At 41.3% G+C, this 13,868-nt stretch overlaps 1 protein-coding gene across 1 annotated transcript; it reads right to left on the minus strand.

The window, feature by feature from the left end:
* Positions 1-862: 862 nt before the first annotated feature.
* On the minus strand, positions 863-12,926 carry VDAC2 (voltage dependent anion channel 2). Its single transcript, XM_021532668.3, has 9 exons — positions 12,762-12,926; positions 9,139-9,210; positions 8,084-8,133; positions 5,763-5,915; positions 5,621-5,673; positions 4,952-5,179; positions 3,655-3,805; positions 2,713-2,770; positions 863-1,898 (listed from the first exon to the last, which is right to left on the minus strand). The coding sequence occupies exons 2-9, from the start codon at positions 9,203-9,205 to the stop codon at positions 1,807-1,809; spliced, it is 852 nt and encodes a 283-aa protein (XP_021388343.3). The 5' UTR covers positions 9,206-9,210; positions 12,762-12,926; the 3' UTR covers positions 863-1,806.
* Positions 12,927-13,868: the final 942 nt, after the last annotated feature.

The following is a 13,868-nucleotide window of genomic DNA, read 5'->3' on the forward strand; positions in this document are numbered from 1 at the left end:
GGCACCAAAGATGGTTATACTGAAAACACATACAAAAATTCAATGTCTGCCTGCATGGTTTCTAGCTTTTAAGTGGTCTAGCACATAAAACCACATCAAACTAAAAATACACACAACATGCAATGACAGCAACAAATTGCACTTTACATGCTTCTTCCACCCTAAATGGTGGAAATGCAACTCAGACAAGGGCATTTAGTAACAACAGTAAAGGCACCCCACAAATGCTTTACTATCATGTAAGAAAACTAGTCAAACACACCAGCAAGCCTGCTCAAGAGCCCGAGCTGAAGGCTTAAGCTCTGCTCTGTCTTCTGCAAAGAAGGTGGCTTAGCTACTCTACAGCTAAAGCCTAACAGGCAGCTCATAACAGAGTGCTTCATGTGAGAATTTCAGTCTGAAGGTAACAATGCAGGGTGGAAAAAGACCTCAAGCAAGTCACTGATACTTTTATGGGCATTGATTTTAATGCAGTATCAACTGATAATACTTTCAAGCCAGAGAGAGCTTCCTCATCATGAGCCAGCCACCTGCACTATGAAGGGAGCTGATGTGAACCACTAAGACCAAGTGGTTCAAGACTCCCTTCTCAGCTATGAGTGTCTTAAGAAGTAGGCTCCAGGCATTCCTCCAAGCTCAGTAAATTCCAACTCTTAGATTAATTCCATATTAAAAGCATTCACAGCTAGTTCTACCTTCAGGGATGTTAGGTCCACAGACTAAATATCTCTCATACTTCTGTTCTCTCTTATTGCTATTCTGAAAAAAATATGAGAGTTTTCCCATAATTCTCCAACTTTCTCAACTTAAAATGGGTATCTGCCAAGATTTATTAGTTAAAGGGAAAGCAAGATCAGATGCATTTTCCTCTATGTCCATTTAAAATTGTCTTTATTTCAGTCATTTTAAGCAGAAACCTCTCACAGCAGTTGGGATAAGCAGGCTGTTATACCATTACACTGTTACAATCAATTGCAGAGATACATCTCACTTCATACAAATGTAAGCAAAAGGTGTGTTTGTGGTGAGCTTTTTCAAGGAACATTTCTTAAATGTCTCAGTGTGCCAAGTACACTGATCTGCACTTTTTGCATCAGAAGGCCAACTAGGAACGCAGCTCATCTCGCTGGTGGATCACAGGGGGAATTAAACCATTGTGTCGTGACAAACCTTACCTGACAGAAAAGCACATTAAATTTGCTTGAGGAATCCAACTGTTCACCTATATTCAGTATTGTCATGGGTGGGGGTCCTTAATTGCAGAAAGGTACAGAGCACTACTTCTTAAGTTTTAAGTAATCCAATGGAGCAGTAGCCTTATATCTTCACTCTTAAAATATCTGAAGCACAAGTATGTGTGTGTACTTGTTTTATTCATAATTTGTCTTGGGATACCAAATGTATTTCTAGTTCAGGTCATTCAACAAAATTGTTGACCTCATTTCAAAACATCCAGTGATCCATTTTTCATTAAATGGCAATATTGAATGTTAAAAGGAACATAAAAACAAACATGCACACAATTGTACAGTTTTCATAAATGTCTATTTCATTATTTGTGGGTAGCGCATTAAACAGTTAAATACATTTAAATAATGTTTAAGTGACTGTACTAATGCAGAATTTTAACTAGATGGGTAACCAATTAAACTAGAAACCAGCTAACAAGTAACTGTCTAAATACTTCAAATACAGCTCTTGTTCTAGGTCATCCTTCCTGGAAAAAAGCCTGCTGGTCACATTGGAAATACATTTTAAGGCCAAATTCTTCTGATATCCCTTCTCTGCAGCAGTTTCTTCACCTTTTTAAGCCTCCAATTCCAGGCCAAGACCAAGTTTATGGCCACCAGCATTGATGCTCTTTCCATCTATGAGGGCGGACAGTGTAAGCTTCACACCTGTAAGATTTTTAAGAAGCATGTTTACAACACAGTAGCTTTCATCCAACTTAACCTCTGTCATCACAAGTCCCAGCTATAGCTCTTTTTACACAACAACATTCCTCTAAACATTTTTAGAGAAGAATACATTTACCCATGAAATCTACTGAAAGTTAGTCACATGAAGAAAGCTATATGATTTTTGTAAACAGTAATGTCAATATATAAAGTCTCGAATTGCTAAATATGCAAGAGTTCTCCTTTCTGCATTAAGACATGCAAAGGAGGAGGAGATCTGAGCATAGACAGACACTCCTACCTATAAAGGGATGGAATGAAACTAGATTTTTCAAATAAGGAACTGACCAATGATAATACGGCTTTAACAGGTGTTTTTATACTTAAGCGGAACAAGTTATGGTCTGGAGGGCTTCTTTACTAAATATGAAGAGTAGGAAGTGTGGTGTTTTGACAATTAATGATAATTTGAAGACCTGCTATCATTCAATATAGTATGATTGGACAAAGCAATGCCAAAGAAGAAGACATGTTTTGCCTAGCCTAAAGCTAAGCCATCAAACATAAGGCAGTCCACTCTTGCACAGATCAGTGATGAATACAATATATTCATACCATTAGATAAAATAGAGTTTATCTTGCTTAGATAAAAGATTGATGTATGATTAAAGCTACTGGAAAATATCTACTTGGCCTTCACAGAAAAAAAATATTCTGAAGGAAAAAAATTGCATATAAATGCAGAGACCTCAATTATTTTCTTTAGGATGCAAAGAAGATATATAGGTGTTCTAATTCACATGATAGCTCTTACCTGGCCTCAGGGTCTGGGTATAACCCACTCCAACTAGACTAGAATTGTTCACCTTTGCCTAAAAAAAAACAAAAAGACAACTGAAATGTTGAAACTGATTAGTTATTTGTTACCATTCAGAATCTAGAATAACTATGGCAACACTGCCATTATCAGTTTAACCAAATGTTATCTGTTCTTTCAGTACAGTGTTTCCTGGATTCTCTCCTTCCAGCTATGCCCTCATCCTTCACCTTACTGCTGAAGTAGTAACATATTTTGAAGCAAAAACATATTTAAGAGCAGAAGGGATGTAAGGGCAGGTAGGAGTACTACTGAAACACGATTTCATAGGTGAACTTCACCACTTCCCCTTTCTCAGAAGGCCAGAGACATTTACCACCAGTCTCCTAAAAATTGCCACATTAGAGGACTCCTCCATGTTCACATTACACAGGGATTAGTATCTTGTCAGTCACGCAGCAAACATTTTGTAGTATCATCATAAACAATATGTACAAAATTATCCCACTTTGCATCACTTCCTCAACAGAATGAGTCTAACTTTGTAACATAAAGGAAACTTTGCTGCTTATCAACTTTTTACCAGTATTGCCAGAGTTCTCACCATGAGAATGCCACAGAGCTCCCCAAAAACTAGTTTAAAAAAAAAATTCTGTAAACTTACAGAACCAGACACTAACGTTTTTTAAATTGGGTTTTTCTTTTTATAAATACAATAGGATCTCCAACGTAAGCACATTTGACAGTCAAATTCTATGAGACTTTGCTGTAAGCAACATGACAGAATTGAAATACTGCTGGTTTACTTGTAATTGCCTGGACTGTAAGAGTAATTCCTACAAGGCCTCCCAGCCTATTTTGTACTAATAACACAGGGATTCACAGCAACTGCAAATACGCTGTACTTTGCACAACCCTTCAGGCTACAGCCATACTTACTGAAAGAGAAGCAGCAGAATCCAACTTGTATTTAGCTGCAATGCCAAAGCGAGTGCTGTTGCTACCTGCTGTCCAAGCCAGGTTTATAGCAGTTTCAAGATTGTCACTCACTTTTTGGTAAATTGACCCACCAAATTCGGCACCATCATTGCTGCACAAATCAAGAGAAAAGTTAGTTTCCTATTTGTATAATCCACTCCTTTTTTATCTCTTTTTTTTTTTTTTTACTACATCAGATTTTTCTTCAAATAAGAATTTCGGAAGTTTGAGTTGTTTCACATTTTTTTTGAAAAGAGGAGAGATGAACAAAGGCTTCAGGGCAAAATTAAATGGCAGTAATTGATAGAAATAAACAGGTATTTCAGAGTGCTACAGCTAACTGTCATGTTAATTGCCAAAAAATATCCTTGAACAAAATTCCACATCACATCCTTACAAAATTAACCAATATGTGTTATATGGTTACAAAATGGGCCTTCTGAATTTATGGTTATTGAATACGTAAAAGTCCTAGGGAAATGAATGACGTCCCAAAAATCTGTCACCATGTTTTACATTAGTAAATTGAAATTGAGTTCTTACAGACCGGACTCTAAAGTACTTTATAGTTTTCTCCTATATTCCTCAATTTCCATGAATTCAGAGAGATAAAATCCCCATGCTTTCCCTTCAAAAGCAAAACTTTTAACTATCTAAACACACTAGAACTCAACCAATTTTATTAATTTGGATTAAAAATATAGTGGTTTTCAGTAAGTTTTGATTAGACTGCTCTGGAGTAAGATCTAAAGGCAGGAAGTCTGAAGAAAGATGTCTTACACTTGTTTATACTGTTTCATGCACAGGCAAAGATGAACCTCCACAAAAGTCCAGAAGCAATGATCTAGTCTTGCTCTAGAAACTACTACAGCATTAATGCAACACTAATTACTACCTCTAACAAATCTACTGCTCTTAAATTGTAATCTGATACAACTCAATATAATGGGATAGCCAGAAAAAGCATTATGGTCAGCTCTGCATAACTGAAGTACTGCACTTCCAATTTGCACGTACTTCAGTATTGGGCAAGCTGTACCACATATGCTGGAAGTGCTAACCAGTCACAAGCATTAACTGTTTCTAAAAAGAGAGATACAACGTATCATTTACATTTATTTAGAGTTTCCTATTGTAAAATGCACGCAATTAATGGCCTTGTAAGCACCTCCTGATATTTCAAGCATTTGTATTTTGACTAGAAAGAAAGGTAAAGAAAGCCTGCTTCTGGAAAGCTAGAGAAGTTTTCAGTACTTACACATTAGTGTGCAGTTGGAAGTCTCCAGTCTTGTAACCCACAGAGAAATTATTTCTTGTCAATTTTGATTTGGCACTATCAAAAGTCATCTGATAACCAGCAAGCCAGCCTTCATAACCAAGGACAGCTGAACCATGGACTGCGGGCCCAGCAAAATCAAAGTCAACATCACAGCCTAGGTTTATGCATTCACGCTTGTAAGTTGACTTAATTTTACCACTTTTCTTTCTGAAACAGAGAAAAGAGTTATGTTAAGACAAGTATACATGATCTTCCTCAAAGACCTCCCAAATTCAAGCCCTATGACTCTACACAACATATCTCAATGTCTTGTACATGCATCCCCTGGACCAGGCAAAAGTACAGCCAGCCCATTCAAAAACAACCAGGGCTATGGCAAACAGGCATTTTCTGATGAATGTAGCAACAGTTTCATGTTTCCTGCAATCTTCAAGTACTTCTATCCCAGAAAATAAGCAAAGTTGTGAAATGTGCAATACTAACCCTATAGTGATGTCATGGTAAAGAGCAGAAGCTTTTAGCATTGGGATTTGCTAAGCTGAATCAACAGCAAACCTTACAAAAAAGCTCTGTCAATACCACAGGCCAGATCAATGGACTATGGTGCTGTTACTCCCTAAGTAAGGTAAAAACGTTAACAATTCTTACCCTGTATTTGGTGAGAAAGTTGTATCAAATGTCAACTTCAAGCCTTTGGCAAGCTAATTGAAGGGGGGAGAAGATAAGATAAAGCTGTAAATTCAGTTCTTACACAGAGATAAAACAAATAAGTATTTTCCAAATCTATTACCTGATCTTCAATGGCAATTTCTGTTCCCAGAGTGTTATCTGTGTTCCATTTTTCTGTGAAAGTCAGACCATACTCAGCCCACTTGTATTTGGTCTCCAAGCTCCCATTCACTTTTCCAGTATCTGTGTTCGATGAACCAGATGTTGTGAATTCCTAAAAACCACAGAAGATACAGGTAATCCTAAAAGCACTAAACAGTGTTTTCTTCAGCAGGTGTTAAGATGTGGTTATTATATGGGAAAAAAATTACAATCAGTACAAAACTTGCAGGGAGAACAGCACAGCTCAGAAGAATTAATGACTCGTGCCCTCATGGAGGCCTCCCCACAACCCCGATCTCTGTAATAATGCTCCTGCCACTATTACAAAACATACAGGGTGGCAAATTAACTCCAAAGCAGGACAGGAGCCATCATAAGAACTCTCCTCTAAAGCAGAAACAAGTTCTTGAAATGTAAAGCTTAATTTGATACTTCCAGTAAGCAACTTAAAAATCAAACTAAGAACCAAGAACACTATTAGGCACATATTATATCTCCAGTAAAATTCTTTTACAAATTCCGTATGTATTTTCATTACTCTTGTCAACCATCCCTGAACAAAGTGTGCAACAGTAAAATGTCATAGAATGGCATCATTTTTCAAACTGGAGGTGGGATGGGTGGTTTGGTTTCTTGTTTGGGTTGGGGTTTTAACTGCTTTTTAAGGAGTTCTTAGTCTGCCCAATGCACTAGCCTTTCCCATCAGCCATAGGCACACCTTCTACTAACACCTATAAAATTCCTATTGCCCTGGCACTTTGGTTCAATGACACACAGAAGTAATGTTTGAAGTGGAAGCTTAGCAAACAGGCTGGGTTTATAGTATGGTATGATCTGACCTGGAATTCTTGAAAGTAACTTAGAAATCAACAGCATCACTCTCATTTCTTTAATAAAGGAAGTAATCACTGATGTCTCTCACTATTTGGATTCTCACAAAGAACAGAATGAACAGTTTCTGTGTACCACTATTCAAAAACTGAAAGTAATTATAAGTGGAACCAGGTTTGCAAATACCTTTTAAAGAGCTCTTTCCAGTGAAGTGTTATTGCCCTTATTATTTAAGAAGTCCATTATTTCAACTTTTTAAAACATATAAATATTTTGATCTCTGCCTTCCTCCATACACAATATTATTTTCAAACAAACATCTCACACTCACCTTCCCCAGAAGAAAACATTGAAATTTTGATTTGAAATTGCAAGTCCTTAGGCACTCTTACAGCAAAAGCCCCAAGAGCACAAAACAAACATGATTGAGACTGTTCTTTAATGGTGGCTGACCAAATCTGACCACATCCAAGACATTTACTTGTATGGATGTAAGTGACCCACTACACCATACACAGTTGCATAATTCTACTAGGTCTATTTCTTGGCAAGGGACAGGAACTACACAAATACCTTTGGCTTTAACTTCTTGCTTTGTGCTATTCCTACTGCACAGAGTTTATGTGACTGTGACTATTTGGGCAACAGCTTCAGGAGAAACAAACTATATTATATCTCTGCTTTAAAGCATCTGTAGTACATGTATGCCAGCAGTTTCTCCTCCTGGGAAGGACAGCTTATAACTAATACAGGATTCACATTAGGCTTGGATTTTTCAGAGTTTTACCAGCATAACTGGTAGTCCTCCAAAGAAACAAGCTACGTTAAGAACAACTAGCTCTGTAATAGGGCTCTTGCAAACTGTGTATATATAGATTTCCAGAAAAAACAGCATATAGCCATGAACCTTGTCTCTAACACTAAGTTACACTGCTCAGGCTCCAGTTATGGGGAGAAAAAAGAAATCTACCATTGTATCTTGCAAAGTCTGCTCTAGAAATAGATAAAAATCACAGGGGGCACTGTGCATGACCAAGACATCTTGCATGGAACACTACTGCAGGGTTTAAGTACCTAGAGGAGGCCAAAGATTGCTTATTTGATGACAACTACTTCAGACAAAAACCAAGATGCCAGAAATTTCCACCAAATAGTACCACAAAGTACTTCAGAAATAAATTCTGTATGCTATTATTGGTATATTAAAATTCTTTATTTGGTCACCATCACATGTAAGACCAGGTACAATTAATAAGCCCTTGTATTATTAAACAAGGCAATATTCCTGATACATTCAGAACTTTAGGGGCTTCTGAAATTGTTTAACACCAGATATTTATCATTCATATAACCTACAAAATCCTTAGCACCATCTGACATGTGCCCCTTTTAACTGAGAATCAGAACACAGATAGAAAAAAAAATATAATAAAAGTTACTAAAACTCACCACTCCGCTTGCAGATTTTGTTTTCACATCCAGTTTCACCAACCCAAAGCCTTAATAAACAGAAGTCAAAGTTACATGATTAATTAAGGCCCTGTACATTTTTCAATAAGCTGGTGTTTCAGGCAGGCTTAGCAGTGTCCTACATATATTAATTTATATATATAAACAGCTATAGACTGACTATATAAACAGCTATAGACTGACTTCAGCAACATTCAACTTACAGATGCCACAGCAGGTAAAGGAGGCCTCTCCAAAACAAGGCAGGGAAGTGCCTCAGTTCTACGTGAGTATATTTAACTACCAAATGATGCTTCCAAAAGGAAATACATTATTTCCTGTTCCTGGAATAGAACCGTTTTTATATAATAGTCAATGCCTTTTAAAGAGCTATCCCAACCCATAAAACACCTGTTTCTGCACCAAGAAAAAATATCTCAAAGTAAAAAACTGTAAAAGCAAAGTCACTGGGAAATACACAACCAATGCAACTGTAATATAAGTAGGTTTTGTGAAAATGTCAATTCACATTGTTACCCAGAGAGGTGAGCAACAGTCTTAGTGAAAAAAAAAACACATTTCCAAAGACTGGAAAGAAACAGCACTGTGACGAAGAATGATTTAACTATGCAGCTACCTGGTATTAAAGCATTTTAAGATATGGAAGGATTCTTTATCCCAATAGCCATTCCTCTTTCTAGTCCAAAAAAGGCTACATTAGACTGGTACATAACCCTTTCTATATCAACAAATGTTGTGGCACAGACAGACCAGTAAACAAAGTGCTCCTAAGTTAAACTATACTTGCTGCTTGCATTCTTGCACACCTCTGACATTTTTGTGGCTCAAGCAGTAAGACTTAACAGCCTTCACATCAAAACAACCCACAAAAAGCATTCAATATTCTCTTAGTTGGTGGTAAAGATAAAAAACACAGCAGACCTTCCTCCTCCCCAAAAACACTGGCATTTGATCATTCAATTTTCTATACAGACTTAAAAAAGGCAATTCATTGTTGCACCTCAAACACCACTTATAAAAGGTACTATTCTTACCATATCCTTTATTGAAGATATCTCTGGCAGGTTTGCCAAGGTCTACGTATGATGGAGGAATCGCCATTGGAGCTGAAAGGTAAAGGGCTAATTAATAATGAACCTTCTGCCACTGCACACATGAAAAATGCTACCACAATTCTTTCAAGATAGTCTTTAGGGTAGATTCATCTACATAAAGACAATCAATAGATAGAACTATATATTTAAAATTAATAGATATGATACTACAGTATTCTGTGAAACATAGATTTTCACTGAAGGTCACTGTGAACATGAGATGTTTTCTCAGCTTATGCAGAGAAGAGGCGTTGCTGAGAAAAGGCATTACAAGACCACCCAGTTTCTAATTTTTCAAGTAGATTTCTCCATACATCTTTCACTACCACAAATAAACTAATAACCCACATTTCCAGAGTTGGCATAGTTACTGCCAAAAACCTGGACACTAGACATCCAAAAACCTGTAATGCAGACAGTTATTCCCTGAAGTTCTACAAAGCTAAAGTTGACACATGCTTATGAAAACTACTTGAAAGTACACACAAGGTTCCAGTTTTGAAAATGTAAAAAGAGAGCATATCTGATCTCCAACATAATTTTTGCCCCATATTTTACATGGTAGACGTACAACTTAAAAAGAAGATCTAATGTCATTAACCAGCAATCAATCTAATAACATACAAGAGTTTACATGTTGTCCTGCTAGTTTAAAAAACCCAAGTAGGAGGAGTGTGGGGTCTGGGAGAAGAGATCTCTTTACAAGTGCCTTTCTCAGACAGAGCCTCCGGCCACCCTGCTGTTAAAGAACCTGCCACTGCCGATGGGCCATGGCCCAGCCCTCTGGCCCTATGGACAAACTCCAGGCTAAGGTCTCACCAGGCCCCTATCACTCTCCTCCCTGGGAGCACACACTCTTATCTGTACTTCCTTGAAAGACTGTTTTCCCATGATTTCAACAGCAAGAGGCTGCTGTCACAGAGGCCTGCAATTTTAAAGTTGTGAAATATAGGAAACAGAGCATATTAGTAACTCCCCCTCGACTGTGAAAAGGGGCAAAATGAAACTAGATAAGGCCATGAAAAGGCAAAACACATGAGAACAAAAAATCTTATCTTCTCAAACTGATTGGTCACATTTGTTTAGCTGAGAGACTCAGAATAACATAACTGACTTCTTATCTTCCTTTTGTGTGATTTTTCTCTTTAAGTAAATGAAAAAACTATCTTTAGAACTTGAAAAATAACAATGGCAGTGTTCTCACATCTTAACTTCCAAACTCTAATTACACCTGCCATATACAGCCAAATTGTATGAACTGCTATTAATTAAAAAAAAAAAAAAACCACAAACTATTTAGTAATCAATGGGGGAGGCAGAAGACTCTTCGTTATTTTTCTACATTTCATAATGCAGATTTCCAGAGTACCCTACTTCAGCTCCCTATTGCCCTAAGGGGATAATTTCAACCTCCTCTGAGAAACAGTATTTACAATCAGTTTCACACACATACACACAAATTCAGAAAAACGTGTTTAGCAAAGATGTCTAAACTCTAGAGCCAGTCACTATATCAAGACATCTATCACTTGTTCAAAAATAAGTCTGGTTTTCCATGGAGTTAAACTAAACATTATTTTTTTTAAAAAGAGACATGAAAATGGCCTAAAGTATCTGAACTTTAAAGAAGCCAAACCCAAATTAAAGTTTATAGAAGAACAGAACCTAATCCCAGTGACAAGTCATTAAATGGCTCCTATTATGTTTTCCATAAAAAAAAACAGCTGACAGACCAATTACAAGGGAGTGCAAGAACTCTTGCCTGCAGTCCTCCTGTACAGCACCTGTACAATTCAGCACCTTAGCATATTATAGACAAGGTTCAGCTACACGTTTCCTCTAATGAACAGATCTCACCTCTAACTAGCATTGCCATAAAAATAATTAATTCTAGTTTTGGAGTTTTATATTAGCCTTTACCACAGACATGCTTTTACAGTATAAATAAACAAGCTTTTCCCTTTTGCTTTCAATGTTTCCAAATGCACTAGACAAACAGTACAGACAAGAGATTTATGCTAAGCAGAAGTGTATTGAGAAGTTAACAAACTGTCAAAATTCAGAGGATTATTACAGTAAAAAGGATGTTATCATTTTATCTGGCCTAGTTAAGCATCCTTACCCCTGCAGGGAAACCAGCCAGTATTTGTCAGACATTCCAGTCTACAGATAAAAGTTTTGTAATAAAACGTTGAAATAGAGTACAACTGTCACACTGCTGTTCTAATACTATACTGTAACACTGACAGGGATGGATGAGGACAAAACAGGAAAGCAAGAGTTAATTTTGTACATACTAAATGTCTGATAAACCAATGTCACCATTAGAACTCTCATTAAATGAAAAAAGGGCCATTAAAAAATCAGACCTGTGTCCTTTAATGTTAGATAGGCTTGCAAACTCATAGTCACAAGTAATTTTTTCAACCCTATTTTGAAGCACCTTTCACTTAAAAACTACTAATTACAAATCACTAAACAACAAGCGTCATTTAGCAACTAGAGATTTGTTGTAAAAACTGTAAAATAATCGACTTGAAGTACAGAATATACTTGAGCCAAGTGAGAGCTCCACCCTAATCTTTGTTTCATGCCACCGTGATGAAGTTTAATTAATCTGTCACTCGGGAGCCACAATCACGCTTTCTTCTGCGATAAAAAGAAAATCACCCAAAGAACAGAAAAATGTATTAGTATTATTGAAATTACTACATCACAGTTCTCCTTGGAAGTAGTATTTCAAAACTCTCAAGCTCTACAATTAAAAAATGACACAGACCTCTATTAGGATTTCTAACAATCCCAAGATCTCAAGATATTCAAGATCAAACTACAAACCCTATCAGCCGATAATAGATTGAAAAAAGGGTACTCACCAATTTAAAAGTCAACAAACTACGCCGAAATTATCCCAGTGTCACAACAAATAGCAACAAAAGAACTGAGATTATTCAAAAATTAATTTGTTAAAATACATCGGACACACGGTGACCTTCAGGCTTACACTGATACTACAGATGCTTAAAAAAGCCACCTCCTTACCCTTGCATTAACGCTCTCCCTACACACAAACCGGAGGTGGACACGGAAGCCTAATGTGGGCCAGGCCAAGGTAGAAACTTTAAGGACAGGATCTGGAAATAGCTTACGGGCTCAGGAAGCGAGGCGGGGGCAGTAAAGTAGCGCCTCCCGGAGGGAAGGGCGAGCGGGGATGCGGCCGCAGCGCGGGCAGGGCCGGGCCGGGCCGGGCCGAGCGGCGGCCCCAGGCCGGGCGCGCCGCCCGCCCCGCCGCAAGGTGAACCGACCCGCTCGGCGCGGCCATCTTGGGCATCCCGGCCTGACCTCCGCCCGCCGAGCCTCGCGCAGCCGAGCCCGGCCGCGGCACCGCGGGGACAGCGGCCGCGGAGAGGCCGCCGCCCGCCCCGCGAACCCGGCAGCGCCGGGACGAGCCCGCGGCCCGGCCACCCCCGGCCCACGAGGCCTCAGAGCCGCTCGCCACCGGGCGAGCCCCGCCCGCCCCCCCCCGCATGCTCCGCCAGGCCCGTGGCGGCCGGGGCCGGCACCTGCGTGTTGCGGGTCGTCGGCGGAGCAGGGCTGAGGCCGGTCAGGGGCGGGCAGAGTGGTCCGGCAGGCCGCGCTGCTGCAGCCGCGGGCAGTGGAGGGCGAACTGAAGGAGACACTGATCCGCCCGCCCGCCGCCGCCGCCGCGCAGGACCCCGGCGCGCCGGGGCCGCCCATCCCGCCGCCTGCCCCGCCCGCAGCGCCACACCACCCCCGCCCCGCGGGAGGCGCCGGCGGCCGCGGCCCGGAGCTCGGCAGCGGCGGGAGGTGCCGCAGCCCCGAGCCACAAGCCGGACGGCGGCGGCGCGGCCGGGCAGGCGCTCGGGCGGGCAGCCCCGACGGCGGCGGGGGCCTGCGGGAGGGCGGGGCCGCTGCGCGGGGCGCGCGCAGGGGCGGGGCCGCCCGCGGGCGCGGAGGAGCCGCAGAGCGGCCGGGAGAGCCGCGCCCGGGAGCCGCCCGGGGCTGCGCGGCAGCGCTCGTCCCTCCGGGGACGGGCGGCCCTCGCCTGCGCCTGCCGCAGCATCCCGGCGCCGCTGCCCTGCCGGGGAAAGCACCGGCCGCCCTCTCGGGGCCCAGCCCCTCCCGCGCTGGCACACGGACGGGAGACGCCCTTCAGCCGCGGCCTTTGTGCAGATGGCGGGCCTTGCTCCTCACAGCCCCCAGGAGCCCTTCCCTTCTCCGGGGAACGGCGCCCGCCGAGCGTGGGCGATGCTGCAGTGCCCATATCGCTCCGCTGGCTGCTCGCCCTTGCCCCACTGCACTGAACACATCCCCCCTCACAAGCTCTGTGCCACGGACACACAGGGCCACCCGCAGCACGGCCGTCCCATTGCCGCTCCGGCAGCTGTAGCCCATCGAACAAGGTGTCGAGCCTCCTGCCGACAAGTTGCCGCAGACTTTCAAATTGCCTAAGCTCCGTTTTTACCTCTTCCAATCACCACCCACAGACACCTTCCCCATAAAAGCACAGTGTGTCTCAGGCCGAGAGAAGCAGTGACCCTCAGATACGTTTCCCAGACAGTGCTGTCTGACCAGAAATCATAGCTGGAGAACAGTCACACGACTACTGTGCAGCAGGAGGAATCGCCGATTCACCAATGCAGACCATT

The sequence above is a fragment of the Lonchura striata genome, chromosome 7 (assembly GCF_046129695.1).
Source record: "Lonchura striata isolate bLonStr1 chromosome 7, bLonStr1.mat, whole genome shotgun sequence".
Classification (NCBI taxonomy): domain Eukaryota; kingdom Metazoa; phylum Chordata; class Aves; order Passeriformes; family Estrildidae; genus Lonchura; species Lonchura striata.

Coding starts and splice junctions, on each gene's coding strand:
- VDAC2 (XM_021532668.3), bottom strand. CDS start 9,205: ATGGCGATTCCTCCATCATACGTAGACCTTGGCAAACCTGCCAGAGAT. Junction 3,806..4,951: donor TTCCAACTGCACACTAATGT/GTAAGTACTGAA, acceptor TGATTTGTGCAG/CAATGATGGTGCCGAATTTG. Junction 2,771..3,654: donor ATTCTGCTGCTTCTCTTTCA/GTAAGTATGGCT, acceptor GTTTTTTTTTAG/GCAAAGGTGAACAATTCTAG.